This window comes from Mixophyes fleayi, chromosome 6 (genome assembly GCF_038048845.1).
Source record: "Mixophyes fleayi isolate aMixFle1 chromosome 6, aMixFle1.hap1, whole genome shotgun sequence".
Lineage (NCBI taxonomy): Eukaryota > Metazoa > Chordata > Amphibia > Anura > Limnodynastidae > Mixophyes > Mixophyes fleayi.
In genome coordinates, this window is record NC_134407.1 from 24,723,483 (window position 1) to 24,744,287 (window position 20,805).

Genomic DNA, 20,805 nt, shown 5'->3' on the forward strand with positions numbered 1-20,805 from the left:
ACCCTAAAGTCAGATGCCGTCTCTGTGCTTGGTAGCAAAATTACTGTTGCAACTGGCATTGCGCAGAGCTGTCTGTGCCAGTGTGCGAGCCACGCAGTGAGTCACAAGTCATCAGTGCACAGCACCCGAATTATCTCCGTCCCCAGAGGAGCTGAGGACATAGCAATGGAGTGAGTTGTATATATACTATATAAGATACACTGTCCTGGGGGCACTAGTAATTTGTATAATATGAACTGGGGGCACTACTGTTTTGCATAATATGAACTGGGGGCACTACTGTTTTGCATAATATGAACTGCGGGCACTACTGTTTTGCATAATATAAACTGGGGGCACTACTGTTTTGCTTAGTATGAGCTGGGGGCACTACTCTTTGGCATAATATGAACTGGGGGCCCTACTCTTTGGCATAATATGAACTGGGGGCACTACTCTTTGGCATAATATGAACTGGGGGGACTACTGTTTTGCATAATATGAACTTAGGGCACTACTCTTTGGCATAATATGAACTGGGGGCACTACTCTTTGACATAATATGAACTGGAGGCACTACTGTTTTGCATAATATAAACTGGGGGCACTACTGTTTTGCATAATATAAACTGGGGGCACTACTGTTTTGCTTAGTATGAGCTGGGGGCACTACTCTTTGGCATAATATGAACTGGGGGGACTACTGTTTGGCATAATATGAACTGGGGGCCCTACTCTTTGGCATAATATGAACTGGGGGCACTACTCTTTGGCATAATATGAACTGGGGGGACTACTGTTTTGCATAATATGAACTGGGGGCACTACTGTTTTGCATAATATGAACTGGGGGCACTACTTTTTAGCATAATATGAACTGGGGGCACTACTGTTTTGCTTAATATGAACTGGGGACACTACTCTTTGGCATAATATGAACTGGGGGCACTACTCTTTGGCATAATATGAACTGGGGGCACTACTCTTTAGCATAATATGAACTGGGGGGACTACTGTTTTGCATAATATGAACTGGGGGCACTACTCTTTTCCATAATATGAACTGGGGGGACTACTGTTTTGCATAATATGAACTGGGGCACTACTCTTTGGCATAATATGAACTGGGGGCACTACTGTTTTGCATAATATGAACTGGGGTCACTACTCTTTGGCATAATGTGAACTGGGGGCACTACTGTTTTGCATAATATGAACTGGGGGCACTACTCTTTGGCATAAAATGAACTGGGGGCACTACTCTTTGGCATAATATGAACTGGGGGCAGATGCCGTCTCTGTGCTTGGCAGCAAAATTACTGTTGCAACTGGCATTGCGCAGAGCTGTCTGTGCCAGTGTGCGAGCCACGCAGTGAGTCACAAGTCATCAGTGCACAGCACCCGAATTATCTCCGTCCCCGGAGGAGCTGAGGACATAGCAATGGAGTGAGTTGTATATATACTATATAAGATACACTGTCCTGGGGGCACTAGTAATTTGTATAATATGAACTGGGGGCACTACTGTTTTGCATAATATGAACTGGGGGCACTACTGTTTTGCATAATATGAACTGCGGGCACTACTCTTTGGCATAATATGAAATGGGGGCACTACTCTTTGGCATAATATGAACTGGGGGCACTACTATTTTGCATAATATGAACTTAGGGCACTACTCTTTGGCATAATATGAACTGGGGGCACTACTCTTTGACATAATATGAACTGGAGGCACTACTGTTTTGCATAATATAAACTGGGGGCACTACTGTTTTGCTTAGTATGAGCTGGGGGCACTACTCTTTGGCATAATATGAACTGGGGGCACTACTCTTTGGCATAATATGAACTGGGGGCACTACTCTTTGGCATAATATGAACTAGGGGGACTACTGTTTTGCATAATATGAACTGGGGGCACTACTCTTTGGCATAATATGAACTGGGGGCCCTACTGTTTTGCATTATATGAACTGGGGGCACTACTGTTTTGCATAATATGAACTGGGGGCACTACTTTTTAGCATAATATGAACTGGGGGCACTACTGTTTTGCTTAATATGAACTGGGGACACTACTCTTTGGCATAATATGAACTGGGGGCACTACTCTTTGGCATAAAATGAACTGGGGGCACTACTCTTTGGCATAATATGAACTGGGGGCAGATGCCGTCTCTGTGCTTGGCAGCAAAATTACTGTTGCAACTGGCATTGCGCAGAGCTGTCTGTGCCAGTGTGCGAGCCACGCAGTGAGTCACAAGTCATCAGTGCACAGCACCCGAATTATCTCCGTCCCCGGAGGAGCTGAGGACATAGCAATGGAGTGAGTTGTATATATACTATATAAGATACACTGTCCTGGGGGCACTAGTAATTTGTATAATATGAACTGGGGGCACTACTGTTTTGCATAATATGAACTGGGGGCACTACTGTTTTGCATAATATGAACTGCGGGCACTACTCTTTGGCATAATATGAAATGGGGGCACTACTCTTTGGCATAATATGAACTGGGGGCACTACTATTTTGCATAATATGAACTTAGGGCACTACTCTTTGGCATAATATGAACTGGGGGCACTACTCTTTGACATAATATGAACTGGAGGCACTACTGTTTTGCATAATATAAACTGGGGGCACTACTGTTTTGCTTAGTATGAGCTGGGGGCACTACTCTTTGGCATAATATGAACTGGGGGCACTACTCTTTGGCATAATATGAACTGGGGGCACTACTCTTTGGCATAATATGAACTAGGGGGACTACTGTTTTGCATAATATGAACTGGGGGCACTACTCTTTGGCATAATATGAACTGGGGGCCCTACTGTTTTGCATTATATGAACTGGGGGCACTACTGTTTTGCATAATATGAACTGGGGGCACTACTTTTTAGCATAATATGAACTGGGGGCACTACTGTTTTGCTTAATATGAACTGGGGACACTACTCTTTGGCATAATATGAACTGGGGGCACTACTCTTTGGCATAATATGAACTGGGGGCACTTTTCTTTAGCATAATATGAACTGGGGGGACTACTGTTTTGCATAATATGAACTGGGGCACTACTCTTTGGCATAATATGAACTGGGAGACTACTGTTTTGCATAATATGAACTGGGGTTACTACTCTTTGGCATAATATGAACTGGGGGCACTACTGTTTTGCATAATATGAACTGGGGGCACTACTCTTTGGCATAATATGAACTGGGGGCACTACTGTTTGGCATAATATGAACTGGGGACACTACTCTTTGGCATAATATGAACTGGGGGCACTACTCTTTGGCATAATATGAACTGGGGGCACTACTGTTTTGCATAATATGATTTGGGGGCACTACTCTTTGGCATAATATGAACTGGGGGCACTACTCTTTGGCATATAATGAACTGGGGCACTACTGTTTTGCATAATATGAACTGGGGGCACTACTCTTTGGCATAATATGAACTGGGGACACTACTGTTTTGCATAATATGAACTGGGGGCACTACTCTTTGGCATAATATGAACTGGGAGCACTACTGTTTTGCATAATATGAATTGGGGGCACTACTGTTTTGCATAATATGAACTGGGGGCACTACTCTTTGGCATAATATGAACTGGGGGCACTACTCTTTGGCATATAATGAACTGGGGCACTACTGTTTTGCATAATATGAACTGGTAGCACTACTCTTTGGCATAATATGAATTGGGGGCACTACTCTTTGGCATAATATGAACTGGGAGCACTACTGTTTTGCATAATATGAACTGGGGGCACTTCTGTTTTGCATAATATGACCTGGGGGCACTACTATTTGGCATAATATGAACTGGGGGCACTACTCTTTGGCATAATATGAACTGGGGGCACTACTCTTTGGCATAATATGAACTGGGGGCACTACTCTTTGGCATAATATGAACTGGGGGCACTACTGTTTTGCATAATATGAACTGGGGGCACTACTGTTTTGCATAATATGAACTGGGGGCACTACTGTTTTGCATAATATGACCTGGGGGCACTACTGTTTTGCATAATATGAACTGGGGGCACTACTGTTTTGCATAATATGAACTGAGGGCATTAATGTTTTGCATAATATAAACTGGGGGCACTACTCTGGCATAATATGAACTGGGGGCACTACTCTGGCATAATATGAATGGCATAATATAATCTGAAGGCACTACTGTTTGGCATAATATGAACGGCGTTGTGCACACTGTCCCTCTTCTTTAGGTATGATAAAGTTTTAACTGTGCTAAGAATTTCATGTCGCACATAGAGGAAAGGATATTATTACAAAATTCTCTGGGTATTAAATTAAGAACATGGTTGAGATTTCTGGACAATATTGTTTTCCTGTGGTTATAAACGGAAGTGTAGTTTTGCAAAAGATACTTGCGGGACATAATGAACATGACTCTCTTACATTTGCAAAAGGAAATACATTATTTAGACGTTAACATCAAAAAACAGGGTGGAAAGGTTAGAACAGATTTGTATGTGAATCATTACAACATGTTAGATGAAAAGAGTTATCACTCCCAAGGTACCGCAAGTGGTGCCCAGAAGTCAGTTAATGGAGATATGGAGAAATGTTTGTCAGGTGATGAACGCTATCGGAGAAAAGCAGAGGAAATGGTTGAGTAGTTTGAGATGAAAGGATATAGTACTAGAGAATATCTGAGCACATAAGATTAAGCCATTTGGGAATGTTCACCTAGACCATTGTTGGCTAACCTGTGACACTCCAGGTGTTGTGAAACTACAAGTCCCAGCATTGTTTGCCAATAAATAGCAGCTTATTGCTGGAAGGGTATGCTGGAACTTGTAGTTTCACAACACTTGGTGTGTCACAGGTTAGCCAAGGGTTTCCCAAACCCAGTCCTCAGGGCTCCCTAACAGTGCAGGTTTTCCATATCTCCTTGCTTTAGCACAGGTGTATTCATTACTGACTGACACAGGTGATTCGGAAAACCTGCACTGTTGGGGAGCCCTGAGGACTGGGTTTGGGAAACCCTGGGTTAGCCAACACTGACCTAGTCCATTGTAACTACATATGGAACACAATGAAGGTTATTTAAACATGTGGTTAAAAAATACTGGTCCATTAATCAGAGAGATCCTACTTACAGTAGATTATATGACATGGAGTTGTTGTTCTAGAACAGTGTTTCTCAACTCCAGTCCTCAGGACCCACTAACAGTGCAGGATTGCCAGGTGACCAGTGAAATAATTACACCACCTGCTACACTGTGTCAGTCAGTAATGAATACACCTGTGCTCCAGCAAGGAGATATGGAAAACATGGACTGCTAGGGGGTCCTGAGGACTGGAGTTGAGAAACACTGTTCTAGAAGGAGGCAAAATATGGGTAATTATGTTGTGAAAACAGATGTACAGATCCCACGGGTGAAACGTAGATTCCTAGGTCCACCACAATTAACGTTTCATGCAGCAATTATAACAGTATTATTACGGGGAATTCAGTCAGACAGTCCTAAATAAAACAATTCAATATCCTTTGAAACCTTTTATGATACAAAAAGTGTTGTGTGTATTTGTGTATTTTGCAGTCTTAGATATTGATGAAACCAACACAATGTGAAAGTGAGAATATCAGAACATAAGGCTAGTATTTGTATTAAGGAGCGATTTTTGCAAATCACCAATATTCGGTGACTTTAACGGCTACATTTAAAACAGCAATGTGTTTGAAGGCATGATTTGCCCCCTGGTGGGGAGAGGTAAGACCCGTCAGTGGGAAGACAAGTTAATGGGTAGAAGCAAAATATGTCTCAATTATAATGGCAAAGACTGAAAGTGGGACAGTTACCAGCTAGGGGACATCATTTAAAGTAGCTCTCATTGCAGAACGAAGACTCTTGTTAAGACTAACTGGAAACAATCCAGCCCATGGGATTTAAAGATGGTTATAGCTTGAAAAGTTTTTTTTAAATGATTGCTTGTACTGATTGGTACCAGTGAGGCTATTGTAAGGAACTTGAGATTGAGTATTTTGCAGTCTGCTGTGAATTGCATTAAGAACACATTATCTCTATCAATCACCCTTTGTAAGTGTAAGTTAAATCCCCAAACGTGTAAAAGACACTATCGATATTTATGATAACATTTCTGAGAGTATATTAGTTCCAGAAGGATGGAGTTGGGGACATGTAATGTAGAAAAAAGTAATAATATTAATCAATTTATAATTAATTGTTACTCTCTCTGTTAACCCACATTAGCCAATTGTGTTGTTAATAAGTCTCACAGAAGTTATTTCTAACTAGTGTTGCATTTAAACTGAAGGTATTAAATGGGTGCTGGTGAAGTTCTAATACGTGGTGAGCAGGTTGGGGTTTACATGGGGGAAGGTTTTGGTATTTTATATATTCTTGACAAGGGGAGGCTGGGATGCTAAAATGGTGCATTTTTATGTTTTGGTGAAAAATAAAAAAAGTTATATTGAAGATTACATGATTTAGACTGGGGTGAACCTTGGAAATGGTTCATAGGATGAGTCAGCCTTGAGTCAACCTTAAGGGGGATAAAATGTTCTTTGTTGGAATGGCTATACATTCTTACACCATATTCTATAAAAAAAAATCTTTGTTTAAGATGTAAAAATTTCTTTAAAACATGTTTTTGTGTGTTTCCCTAAAAAAATAGATCTTATTGTTCTCTTCAGACAGGATACATTCCTACTTTTCAATATGGATTTGGTCTTAGTAAACACATAAAAAGACTACATTGGGCCTGATGCACAGTTGAACGTGTGCCCATTTGCATAGCATAACTGGCTGCTTTTCGCCCTGCGCATCCCCATAAAAAAACCTGCAAGTACCTATGTCTACGTATAGTTGCACGCTTCCACACTTGCACCTTCTTGCACCTGAAAGAGGCGTGTTGGGGACATGAATGGGCATTCTAACATAGGTCGAGTACAGTAATGACGTGTTTGCGGAATTTCGAGCTGACGTAGACCTGAGGTTGTGAGATTAGGCTGTCTGTAACACACCCTCATTGCCTGCTATAATGTTAGCTGTCTCAGGCACTGTGTGCTATATCTGTTTTGTTGGATTTTTGACACTATTTTTTGACTATTCTTGTCTGTCATCTGCTCTGACCTTAGCCTGACTATTTAATATCCTTGTCTGCTGCCTGCTCTGACCATGGTTTGCGATCCCTAATATTCTGTTACTATTTTGAATTGTACCTGGCTATTCTGCCTTTTATAATCAGTTACCATTTGTCATCTGGTAATTGCTCTGTTTTGAGTCAGGGCACTAGTCTTCAGTATATCCTTTTCATGCACCAGTTTCTAAACATAAACCTATATTATTGCACTGAGAACTGGGGGTAACGGAGTATCAGTGAGCATATATAGTTCTAGGGGAAATAGGAACTGCTATAGGTAAAGACCGGACCTTTAGGGCTATAGGTTTACTAAGTTACTTGTGACATACATTACACTTTTACAGATGTGTTATTTACGCTAGCCAAGGGGTTGATGAGGTTGACAATAGCCAGCACTAGCTAACCGTTTCTGATTGAATGATTGTGGTTCACCTCTGAAGATGCTGGGAGCATTCCTCAATGATTGTGTATATATTATAGAATTTTGTGTATTTAAAAATAATGTTACTTGCATCCATACATGTACATATTATCATCGCACCTTCTTCTAAATGCCTAAATCTTCTCCTCTTCCAACTCGTTATCTGAGTATACAGTATATATATCTTTGAAGTTCAGGGCAGTGTTGTTAAATGGGGGGGTTCCACCTTCAAAACACTTTGTATGCACCCTTCTGCAACTTTTACTCATTGCATTGCTTTTTCTTCCTAGCTTCTTTTTCTTTTTATCAGCTATATTTATCATGGTAGACAGTCATGTATTTTTATTGACTTGGGATGCATCACAACAAATCTATCTGAATCCAATTTTATTAATGCAGTAAAAGTAGCAAAATGTGCCAGAAAGCAATATATTTAGTAATAGTGGCAAGAGGTCATGTCAACTATGTCGGTCATCTGAAAGTGGAGAATCCCTGTAACCCTCTCAGCTTGATTTGCAACATAAACCCTTTTTTTAATCATATAAGCTCAGCAAGTGGTGGACCACATTTGAGTTCCCAGGGGCCTCACCTGTGGCGATGTGTTCCACAAGGGGGCGACTCATAACTAGAGAGAAGCACAAGATTACATTAAAGAGATGATAGTAGCAGCATAGTGATTACACAGTGCTAATAGTAGGCTAACCTATAGCTGAGTAGTCAAACTGGTTATAATACTGTGCCCGCCCTGGGACATCAGAATCACTAGAGAGTACATTACTTCGGTTAAGAGGGACACGTGAGAACCTTTTGAGGGCCACATATGTTGCTCCCATGTTCCTTGCTGTCAGGGGAGGGCTGGCAAATGTTAGCCCAAGGGGCAAGATTCGAGTCAACAGCCCATTAGGAACACTTTAAAGCAGTGGATCCCAAACTTTCTCAGTTCGAGGCACCCTTAGGGTCCCCATAATTATTTCAAGGCACCCCTAAGCCAAAATAATTACCAAGTAGTCCTCTGCCTTGCTTACCACCGACCCTGGCCGTGGCACTCCTGTGAGATCGCCACGGCACCCCAAGGAGCCACGGCGCACACTTTGGAAACCACTGCTTTAATGGAAAAATATTCAGGTGGCCTAGTTACCCAGCTAAGGTTGCCCACTATGGGTCAGGCCCGAGAGGCAGATGCCCCCCTTACCCCCCCCCCCCCACCAGCCCAGTCCAGTTCTGCTTGCTGTCCAGCTTTGATCTAGACAGTTGATAAGAGGTCAGGTATTCTGACGTCCTGTGGAAGACTTATTCTGAAAACTAATTTCTAGATGTTCAATTGACTTTCTCTTCCTGTCTGTGAGGCACTTCCCTCCTCACCATGGAAGAATGCTAGGCATTACTCCTTACACTGTGCTACTGAGATTGGTGGGGTGGAAAATTACCTGTGACTAGTCTCCCCTCTCATCTGTTCCTTATTCCTGAACAAAGTGTACGCATAGCTGCACTGTGAGTGACAGATCTCATATTGTACAGAAATACTCCATCTTTCCGGCATATTTCTATTTAATTTTTTTTACAGATTTAAGCTGCTTAGCGCTCAAATTTCACAGTGATCTCTGTGTGACCCCAAATGTACTTAATTTGCCTGAAACCGGATTTAATTAAGCGGGGAATCCGATGCTTTGTTGTGCATTCTCTCAATCCCTGCTCAGTGTCACCATGATTACATTAGATTCTTAATGATCACATTATTAATAAATACACTGTGCAGAAAAAAACATTTGTTCTTGTATCCGTGCTATACCACGCAGTCTAGTTAACCACAGTTAAACCTCCGCATTATGTCTTCAAAGGACCAAGATTATTTTTGGTAAATCCTGTAAAGTGAAAAATGAAGGGAAATTTTAAGAACTCCGTAAATGTCAAGTAAATTAAGGAAAAAGTTCCCAATGCAGTCTCATATCTAATCTTCCTCTCCTAAACTTCCTCTTCCGCCGTGCCTATCTGGTAATAAGGGATTTGTAAATGCTGATGAATTCAGAAAGGATACAGAAAAGTAGGGGAAGGGGGTCATGTGGGATGAGTAATTCTTGCATGGAGTAATGCACAAATGTTCTTACCAGCATTGAACAAAAGCCATTGTCCACTTATCTATTGAAAACGGTGGTACTCCACTAGACTTGTCTTCCTCTACTTAGAGCTGTAACCAACCATTGTACCGTGTTCCATAATAAAATAAGACCCTGAAATGAATGAATGGCCTCTGTTGATCCACCTTATTTTTTTTTATTTTTTTTTAATAAACATTTTTATTGGGGTTTCCAAAAGGAAATGCATGACTAAAAAACAATCCAAAGAACCAGGTATACGTGGAAAATGTGTAAAATGCAGGAGCGATACACATAATAAAAAAATAGAAAAGAACAAACAAATACGAGGCTCCAGATACTGGCAACACTGTTATCCCTAAGAGACACGGAATTGATGGGAAGTGAGTGGAGAGGGTGATAAAAGGTAGAGAGATAGAGGGAAGCGAAGGGAAGAGGCGGAAGTCACTGTTCATTATTGAGCATCGCAGAGCAAATGAGAGAAGTACTGACTATTAGAGAGGTTAGAATGCCAAGGGTCGGGGAGATCCGTGGAACTTGGTTCAGGGGCCCCAGACACAAGTAAAGGGAACAGGGGTGTGACGCAATATGTGGTAAGCCTGCTAGATTCGATTGATAATGGAGGGAAGAGGAGGGGGCTCTGGGTCTTTCCAGAATAGCGCAATTTTACGTATTAACTGAGGATATGTGTGATGAGTTTTTGAGTATGTTTAGGGGCACCAGGAAGGGGTCAGGGTAGTAAGTAGTAGGAGAGAGAGGCAGGGAGAGAGACTTGAGTGATGTTGGAAATGAAGCGGTAAATACATTCCCAGTATTGGGTTAGTTTGGGACCTGTTGATCCACTTTAATACTTGCAGCTATTACAAGTCTGGAGCTTTAAACCTTGAAGCTACATGAAAGAAAAGATATGTTGCACTTGATGGACTAGTTTTTACAAACCTGTCCCCGGCAACACCGTGAGACCTCCAAGAAGCTGATGACCAATTTATTTTTATGTAATATATAATATCGGATCTCCATTTGCAAGGTTCTGCCATCACATCCCAGGGCTCTGCCATCACATCCCAGGGCTCTGCCATCACATCCCAGGGCTCTGCCATCACATCCCAAGGCTCTGCCACCACATCCCAAGGATCTGCCATCACATCCCAGGGCTCTGCCATCACATCCCAGGGCTCTGCCATCACATCCCAAGGCTCTGCCACCACATCCCAAGGCTCTGCCATCACATCCCAAGGCTCTGCCATCACATCCCAGGGCTCTGCCATCACATCCCAAGGCTCTGCCATCACATCCCAAGGTTCTGCCACCACATCCCAAGGCTGATGCCACCACATCCCAAGTATCTACCATCACATCCCAAGGCTCTGCCATCACTTCCCAAGGCTCTGCCACCACATCCCAAGGATCTGCCATCACATCCCAAGGCTCTGCCATCACATCCCAAGGCTCTGCCACCACATCCCAAGGATCTGCCATCACATCCCAAGGCTGATGCCATCACATCCCAAGTCTCTGCCATCACATCCCAAGGCTCTGCCATCACTTCCCAAGGATCTGCCATCACATCCCAAGGCTCTGCCATCACATCCCAAGGCTCTGCCAACCCATCCCAAGGCTCTTCCATCACTTCCCAGGGCTCTGCCATCACATCCCAGGGCTCTGCCATCACATCCCAAGGTTCTGCCACCACATCCCAAGGCTCTGCCATCACATCCCAAGGTTCTGCCACCACATCCCAAGGCTGATGCCACCACATCCCAAGTATCTACCATCACATCTCAAGGCTCTGCCATCACTTCCCAAGGCTCTGCCACCACATCCCAAGGATCTGCCATCACATCCCAAGGCTCTGCCATCACATCCCAAGGCTCTGCCACCACATCCCAAGGATCTGCCATCACATCCCAAGGCTCTGCCATCACATCCCAGGGCTCTGCCATCACATCCCAGGGCTCTGCCATCACTTCCCAAGGCTCTGCCATCACATCCCAGGGCTCTGCCATCACATCCCAAGTATCTACCATCACATCCCAAGGCTCTGCCATCACTTCCCAAGGCTCTGCCATCACATCCCAAGGATCTGCCATCACATCCCAAGGCTGATGCCATCACATCCCAGGGCTCTGCCATCACATCCCAGGGCTCTGCCATCACATCCCAAGGCTCTGCCACCACATCCCAAGGCTGATGCCACCACATCCCAAATCTCTACCATCACATCCCAAGGCTCTGCCATCACATCCCAAGGCTCTGTCATCCCATCCCAAGGCTCTGCCATCACATCCCAAGGCTGATGCCACCACATCCCAAATCTCTACCATCACATCCCAAGGCTCTGCCATCACTTCCCAAGGCTCTGCCATCACATCCCAAGGATCTGCCATCACATCCCAAGGCTCTGCCATCACATCCCAGGGCTCTGTCATCACATCCCAAGGCTCTGCCATCACATCCCAAGGCTCTGCCATCACATCCCAAGGCTCTGCCATCACATCCCAAGGCTCTGCCATCAAATCCCAAGGATCTGCCATTACATCCCAAGGCTCTGCCATCACATCCCAAGGATCTGCCATTACATCCCAAGGATCTGCCATTACATCCCAAGGCTCTGCCATCACATCCCAAGGCTCTGTCATCACATCCCAAGGCTCTCCAGAAAAGCCCTTCACACTCACCACTTATGTAATGATATTTACTTTCCTTCTATTATTATATAAGTTAATTTACTGTATTCATATGTTTAACTGTTTTATCTGTTTGTAAATGAAATTTAAACAATTCTATAAATAAAACGAACAAAAACAATTGAAAGTGTGGTTTTTATTTGTGCATATTCCAGCTCATGAAAGGTGAATGTGTAGAGGAAAGACCAGCTTCCTTTTGCAGCATATTAAAACTTGATAAATGGTAGCGATAACATGTCGCTAAAGGCACAACATTAAAGATGAGGGATGGGGTCTCGGAGAAGCATTAAAGAAAGACACAAGAGATGAAGTGCGAGAAGATTTGAGATAATAAAAATATAAAATATATGCACATATGATTGTGCTAAATTAGCCAGACCTTGGGTACTTTTGCAGTCCCCTTGCCTCCTGTCCTGGATGCAGGATAGCTGGAAGAAATCACCAGGACCAACAATAGATCGCGTGGGGAACACTTCATTATACATCAAAAATACAAATCTATGCACTTGCAAAAAATTTTTGGTAGATCTTAAGCACATTAGGGTAGAAAACAAGTTACTTGTATGCAATATGTGCTCTGCGACGCGTTTCACAGTGTAATACTGCTTCCCCGGGATCAGATGTGTAATGCTGACCATCTTGGTTGTTGTCCTATAAATATGTAACTGTGTATTTACCATAATTATAAAACATAGTGCAGAGAGATTAGTTACACATGGGTTACTCAAGGCCACTTAATAAAACCACTTGATTTAGATTGGAATCCCTTGAAGAAAATTAATTAGATAATTGTTTAGTTAGGGGTACATGTGAGTAATACGATCACCATAGGATCTAATTTCATTGGGTTAAAACCAATTCATTGAAAGACATTGTGCCGTTCTCTAAGTGTTGAAGTAATGTGAACCTTAATTAGTGTATACTAAACAGTTATTAACAGAATAATTAAAGAGAGTTATGGTCTCATGGCTCTGTGTGGGGAAGATATAATAGATGTGACCTAATAGTGTCACAGGCAGCCTCACTTGCCTGATGAAATAAAGCATTGACTATTGTCAATTTTAGGAATAAAATGGTGGATATATATATATATATATATATATATATATATATCTATCTATCTATCTATCTATCTATCTATCTATATATATATATATATATATATATATATATATATATATATATATATATATATGTATATATATATATATATATATATATATATATATATATATATATATATATATATATATATATATTGCCATTGTCTTAATTAAAGGTTTCTCCCTTGGTGGGAGCTCTCATACAGAAAATAGCCATAACAGGTTGTTCTCTAAACTGTTGGCATTAAATTAATGACATTACATAATATAAAACATCACTTTGCAGAGTACATAGCTTGGGGACATGATCATTATCTCGTCTGTAGTTGTTGCACTGTTTAAATGTAATACTCTGTTCCATCCATGTTCCCTCATCCTTTTCTATAAACTCCACTGTACATACAATTTCCATTTAGCACACGGACTATGGATCTCTGAACGTAGCTCAGTCAGTATCCCATTCACTATTATCAATGCAGTACAAAGAGGGTGGATGGAATAACTTGTGCATGTGACCCTAAAAAAAATATTTTTTTAACTTCAATAGTATTTTTTATTATTCTTCAAAGTTTAAGGGGTACAGAAAGATAGGGAGGGGGATGGAAGGAAAGGACAAAAAAAAGAAGGGAAGAAGGTACATAGTGGGGAGGAACACATTACACAATACCAAAATTGTAATACATTTTATAAAGATAGCCATAAACTCTATAGGTCTAAAAAAATAAAATAAAAAAAATAATACTTTTTAAATGACCTGTGTAGACAATACAAAAAATAGTATTTTAGTTTCTCCTCCAAGAAAAAACAAGGTTTAGGTCCATCTACGACAGTCACAATACAGACGTAGCGTCTTGCCCTATGTGGAAAATCTTGAGCACATGCCTAAAGTTATGAATGTAGATTGAAGCACCACGATATGATAAAGGTCGAGCCTTTCTCAACCAAAAAATTAGAATAATAATAATCTACATCTTATCTGTGGAAAATACGGTCAACAGATGATCGAAATCTGGTGTTTTATGTAATCATTGTCCAACCACTCTCATTGGGCCTTTGTGGTCGGAATGTTCATCTACTGCCAATTGGCTGGATTAGTTCAATATCCAACCAGACTGTATCCATCTAATTTGGTCTTCTACATCAGTAGACAGACAAGACGGAAGGTAGGAGGAACATAACTTATAAATGTCTTGCACAGTCATATTAAGCATGTAAAGGGCCCCTAAGAACCCTGAAACCATCCAGCATGGTCATAAGTGCTGCATACAAGTGACGTTTCTTTTGTTCTCCTTGTAGATGGATGAAATTAAAATTAAAGACAGATCTGTCTACATGCTGGAGAAAGAGTTAGGTGTGAAAGCCGGTCACGCGCAAAGACTGCAACTCCAAAAGGAAGCTTTAGACGAGCAACTTGTCCAATTCAAAGAGTCTGATCGCCATCTGGCTAGCCCAAAGCGAGAACTTCCTTATGCAAGTGGTGCAGGAGAAGCTTCTGATCATTCTGGGAGCCCTGTAAGAATTCTTCTCACTGGCTAAAAATCTATCAACCTGATATAGCAGACGTTCCCCAGTCTACTTACTAGCCTGCTGTACCATGTAGTGTTTTGTTGCCTCTTTAAGTCTTATTTATCATTTTGTTGTTAAAAGGAATTTTTTTTCCCTAAGGGGGCTATCACTTTATAAAATAATGGAAATATTTGTATTGAGAGTATTCTAGTAAGTATGTTACAGGTCAGCGTTCCAAAGAAATTGCTGCTCGATCCAGGGGGACATGGTGCTTTTGCTTTTTTAGACAGTCCCTGTTCAAAATCAGATCACATATACATATATATATATATATTTTTTTATAAAAGCATTTATTGGGTGCTTCTTCTTTCCCATTCAATTAGCAAAAGTCTCTCGGTTGATAAGAATTGCTTTCCTGGCATTCATGCAATATGTATTTCCCCACCTGAAAATCTTTTTTTTAATAGGATTTAAGAGTACGCCCATAATCAGGACATTGCAGATTAAGTCCTGCTTGCTGTGATTCTGTATTTTGTTGTATGTGCTTTGAACCACTTAGTTGTAAATATGGACTTCTGTAAGTGGATTCCATTTTTAACAGCCCAAAAACATGAGATCAATTGATTAACAAGGAAACTTTCCCATGCTTTATGTCATGGTAATAAAGTTTAAACATAGTCTTGAATTGTCTGTTATTACTAGTATCCTTTCTTGACTACTGGAAACATGAATTGTATATGTATATATATATATCATGATGTCCAAAGAGTAGCTGGAGGAACAAGGTTTTACAAATATCCATAAGACGACCATGGGCATTATTTATAAACCAGTAAAAATTAGACCAATTGCATCTGTCTTGGGATGCGCTGATATTTGCTCGGAATGGTAGGGGGACATGGGTGAATCCTATCGCTGCTTATGCATCACAGGATAGGTCCATTAATATGGCGGATTGTGCATTCCTTGAAGCACATGTTCAAAGTGGAATCCATCACAATTTACAGAGGATCTGTCTTGATAATCATGCACATCTTTACTAACTTTGGTAACTTTACTAACGGTACTTAACTTTGCTAAGCTTTAATACCATGTGCTTTGTTTTCTTTCTTTGCTAAAGAGGTTTAAATGAAAACAGAGGCTCTTTTTTTTGCTATTGTGGCGCTCATCAAGACTCACATTGGTTAGCTGTCATCGTGCTGCTTTTTTCCGTAACTGAGCTACACAACCTGATTATTAGGGTTGTTGACCCAAAGTCTCTCCTGTACCAGTTGTATGATGAAATCAGATACCGTATTAAAGCTGCATTTTGGAGTCTGTCTACCACCTTTATTTGGGAATAAGGGTTTACCTCCACCTATCAATATCTAGCAAATGCATAACCAACATAAGTGACTGGTTTTATGCTATTCGTGTCCGTGGGGTGCCGTGGTCCTTAGAGACGGCTGTATTTGATCATAAAAATAACTTTGCTGTTTCAGAATAGAAAAGCCTTTGGGTGAGTACTACGACGGAAATATAATATAGACGTTTTTCAGTCTGCCTCCTTCGCGTCAGTGTCTTTAATAGTTTATCGTTTCATTTGATGTTTGTTGCTTCTTTGTGCTTTCATGGGCAATCACTTCCTTTTCCCTAATTTCATCATGTTTCATATAGGCCACTTTTACTCTAAAGGTCCGATTCTTGCTGGATGTCAGAGAGCTTTGGAGATCATTTTCCTTGCTAATTGCATTTTTCATTAGTTTTCTATGTCCAGTTATTTGCAGTGGATCTTTGTTTCAGGAACAGTTGGAGGAAAAGGATGCACGCCGTTTCCAACTTAAAATTGCGGAATTAAGTGCAATTATCCGGAAATTGGAAGACCGCAATGCTCTACTGTCTGAAGAGAGAAATGAACTGGTATGTGTATTGGGTTTCAATGTTTACGTTGATTGTCTGTATAGTTTCAAATAATACCTGTTGTGAAAGAGCTGTGTAGGACTGAAAGTGATGGCAACTGACCGATGTCTTCTTTTCTGCTTACCTGCCATGCCTCTGTTTCTCTTTCTCCTTTTAACTCTAGCTCTCCCCCTTCCTAAACTCATGTTCCCTGTTGCCCAGTATTTCCTAGTTAACGTACTGCATACTTGACTGGGGTCAGAGCACATGTTTTCATCACCTGAGTGTGCTGATCTTATGGGAAACAGTGGTGTGTCCACTCGTGTGATTATGTTAGTGGGTACAGAGCTGCATGTGGCGGGTGCAGTGTCATAATGGAGGTAAGTGGGAAGCCACAGACTGAGAGTTTGACAGCAAAAGGAGCAGGGTCCCCAAACAGCACACAGTAGTTATTTGAGACTCCTATCACACTGATGCAGGAAGATCGAGGTATCTATAGTATCTACAGACTCTGTGGAGCCATACAAAAAAATCATAATAATAATGAATATACCCAATTTGTTTGAAATTTGTATCTATTTGTCATCAAAATTGCTCCAGTAGCATATTAGTATTACACGTACCCATCACCTACATAGAATAACAGCAGCCAACAATCCACTAGGAAGTAATGACTTCATTGAGAGTGTGTATGTGTGTGTGTGTGTGTGTGTGTGTTTATGTGTGTGTGTATGTGTGTGTGTGTGTATGTGTGTGTGTGTGTGTATATATGTACGTACGTACGTACGTACGTACGTACGTACGTGTGTGTATATGTGTGTATATGTACGTGTGTGTATATGTGTGTGTGTGTATGTGTGTGTGTATGTGTGTATATGTACGTGTGTGTGTACCTACGTACGTACGTACGTACGTACGTGTATATGTGTGTGTGTGTGTGTATATGTACGTGTGTGTATGTGTATGTGTGTGTGTGTATGTGTGTGTGTGTTTCTGCAGTGATGAATGACAAACTAGTAACTTATTCTCTGAGTAGAACTAATATTATGACACAGAAGAGACTGTAAGACAATTGGGTCCAACCCCTGAAACACATTTTAGGTGTAGATGAATTCTGTCTTGTTTTGGGATTTAGTAATCTCATCAGAAGCAGAATATTTTCTTACTAACAGCATCCATCCTTTTTGTGTTCCAGTTAAAACGCCTGAGAGAAGCTGAAAGTCAATATAAACCTATACTGGACAAAAATAAGCGTCTTAGTCGGAAGAATGAAGAAATGTCCCACTCCATCCGACGTATGGGGAACAAGTTAAAGTTTTTAACACAAGAAAACATTGAAATGGTGGGTAGTCCTATGTTTGTATAAATAATGCATTACATTTACATTAGGTTAGCTGACAAAATGCCACAGACCCTCTTTATGTCACTTATAGATAAGATCATCGCGCACTAACTATAACGATACTGTATGTGGTGCAGAGTAAGAGCAACCCGTTATACTCTTAGACAACAATTAAAATTCACATCTCCTTAGAGCTCAATATAATACGTTCACTGGATTTAGTAATAGTTATAATATGGTCAAGAAAGAAATTCCAAGGTTATGGATATTGATGGAACATGAGTAGATTTCTGACATAGAGATAGTGTTGTCTCCATACACACAATGCAGATCTTGTGCTATGGAATGTGATATTGACGTAATTAAAGATGTAGAATGTTTGGTTACAAACAAATGTTACAGTTTCATTGTACAACAATTTTTATCAAAGAAAAGGTGTCTGGTTTTCATCAGGGACGGAACTAGCAAGTTGTGGGCCCCGGTGCAGGGAGGGTGGGAACCGGGGCCCCGACCTTCTGCATTTGCCATGCAGCGGGCCCCATTATCTCCATGGGCCCTGGTGCACAGCAGCTGCCACACCAATGGTTTTGATAACATTGACTTACAAAGTCTGAAATAGCAATATATTGCATGAAATTTGATAATGCAAACAGAGTAAATTCTTCACGTGTTAAGCTTGGGTTTTCCAATACCCAAATACAAGATAAATTACCATTTATATTAGTCTTGCACATAAATGATCAATAGAATTGTCTGGTCAGTATATCATAATGATATCTATCCCTGATTTTAGTGGGTTCACATAAAATCATAATGAATGAATTTCAGTCTGTGGGAAAATGTCATAAAACAAGGGCTGGGTACATATTAACGATCATGAAAATTTCGACAGGCCAGTCATTTAAAGCGGCAATGTCTGTAGGCCGCAGGCTAAGTGTTTTAACACTTAGCCTGCAGGGCCCAGAAATTAGCGCTTTAAATTAACATTGATGTAAGTCGCGCTGACGTCAAACAGACGGAGTCCTGTGTGTTCGGAATGACTACCTGTCAGCATGTGACTTCCATCGGAGATCTAGAGCTTCGGTGTTCAGGTAAGTCTGCTTATATTGTATTTGTTTTTGTCATAATTCTGTTTTTTTTTGTAGGACTAAAGCCTGTTGGGATTTTCAGGATCGTTAATACGATTACCACCGACATAAAATACAGGAGGCTTAGTAATTCAGTGCAGCCGTCCAATACGTTTTTCTCCCGCTATATCAGTAAATGAATGAAAGTGCAGGTACAAATTCCTTGTTTGCAACTGCCAATCCTTTCATGGGGGTTCCTTCCGGAGAGAGGTGTGTAGTTCCTGGACTCTTCGCTCCTCTGCTATCCGTCTCCCACACTTGTGATCGGGGAATAGCTGCATTAGTCACCAGTGACTACAGCCTGAGACTGTACACCACTTGCAGTGTGAATTAGTGCAGCTTCATGCAGCTCAAAGTAAAACTTGTTTGCACGGCAGTGTATAATGAAACTTGTAACAGTTAAGTTCCAATTGTGTAATCACCCAACGCGTTTCGTCCTAAAACAAAGGACTTTCTCATGTCACTGCTGTGTTTTCCAGTTGCGTATTAATCGTAAAGAGGTAACAGAATTTATCTCTTTAATTTGAAAGTAGACTTGAGTGCATTTTTCATATTTATCCATTTTGTATTTTGTGCAACTTTATCTTATTTAGAGACAAAAGGTCGGCACCATTAGGAGGCCAAGTTCTTTGAATGACCTGGACCGAAGTCGAGACGAGAGAGAAATTGACTTTCTCAGGCTGCAAATAAATGAACAACAAATAATAATTGATGAACTCTCTAAGGTAAAACAAATGTATCATTTATATGGCTAGGAACCTTACACCAATATGATTTGCGGATATCTAATTATGTTGATGATCAGGGTTAAACCTGTTTGGTATTGCAATAAAATGATTTGAGTCTTGTAGAAGAGCTGATTCTGGCAGTAGGAAGTAACAGAGGGCCCCAATACCCACCTTATTAAACATATCACATTGTCATCAGCATTTCTATAGGTCCCATTGCACAAATCACACAGTGAACAGACCCCATTTTATTTTATTTTTTAATTATGCTTATGAACTGTAGTAGGAGGGAAGGTTCATAGGTGCTTTAAAAACATGATCAATAACTCCTTCATGAATGGATGGGTTAATGGAACCTATCTTGCTATATGTTCACTGAACATGAGCTGTCTGGATTCGGTTCCAGTTCGATAAACAGTTGTCAGGGTAAGGTGTGGCCATGGGAAATGTGTCCCAAATCTAGAAGCCTGCTCAAAAACCTAGGGGCCACCATATGCTGGGCCATATTGGGTGTTATGAATAATATACTGAGCTTTAACTGGTGCCAAATATAATGTAATGTAGTATTTCAAATATCTGGTGCCACATATATAAAGATAAACTATATCTGGTGGTCCATATAATATGCTGAACTATGTCTGGTGTCATATACACAAAACTGAGCCATATCTGCTGCTAAGTGTAATATGCTGAGCCATATCTATTGCCAAGTATAATATGCTGAGCCATATCTACTGCCTAGTATAATATGCTGAGCCATATCTACTGCCTAGT

The 20,805-nt window shown here is 41.0% G+C and overlaps 1 protein-coding gene across 5 annotated transcripts in view; it reads left to right on the plus strand.

Moving 5' to 3' along the window:
- JAKMIP3 (Janus kinase and microtubule interacting protein 3) overlaps window positions 1-20,805 on the plus strand; it is a 114,673-nt gene that overhangs the window by 49,463 nt on the left and 44,405 nt on the right. For all 5 annotated transcript variants that reach the window (XM_075216040.1, XM_075216041.1, XM_075216038.1 and 2 more), the window contains exons 4-7: window positions 14,747-14,962; window positions 16,739-16,855; window positions 18,030-18,176; window positions 19,897-20,028. In XM_075216040.1, coding sequence (XP_075072141.1) covers window positions 14,747-14,962; window positions 16,739-16,855; window positions 18,030-18,176; window positions 19,897-20,028 — 612 coding nt within the window. The remainder of the gene's footprint in view (window positions 1-14,746; window positions 14,963-16,738; window positions 16,856-18,029; window positions 18,177-19,896; window positions 20,029-20,805) is intronic.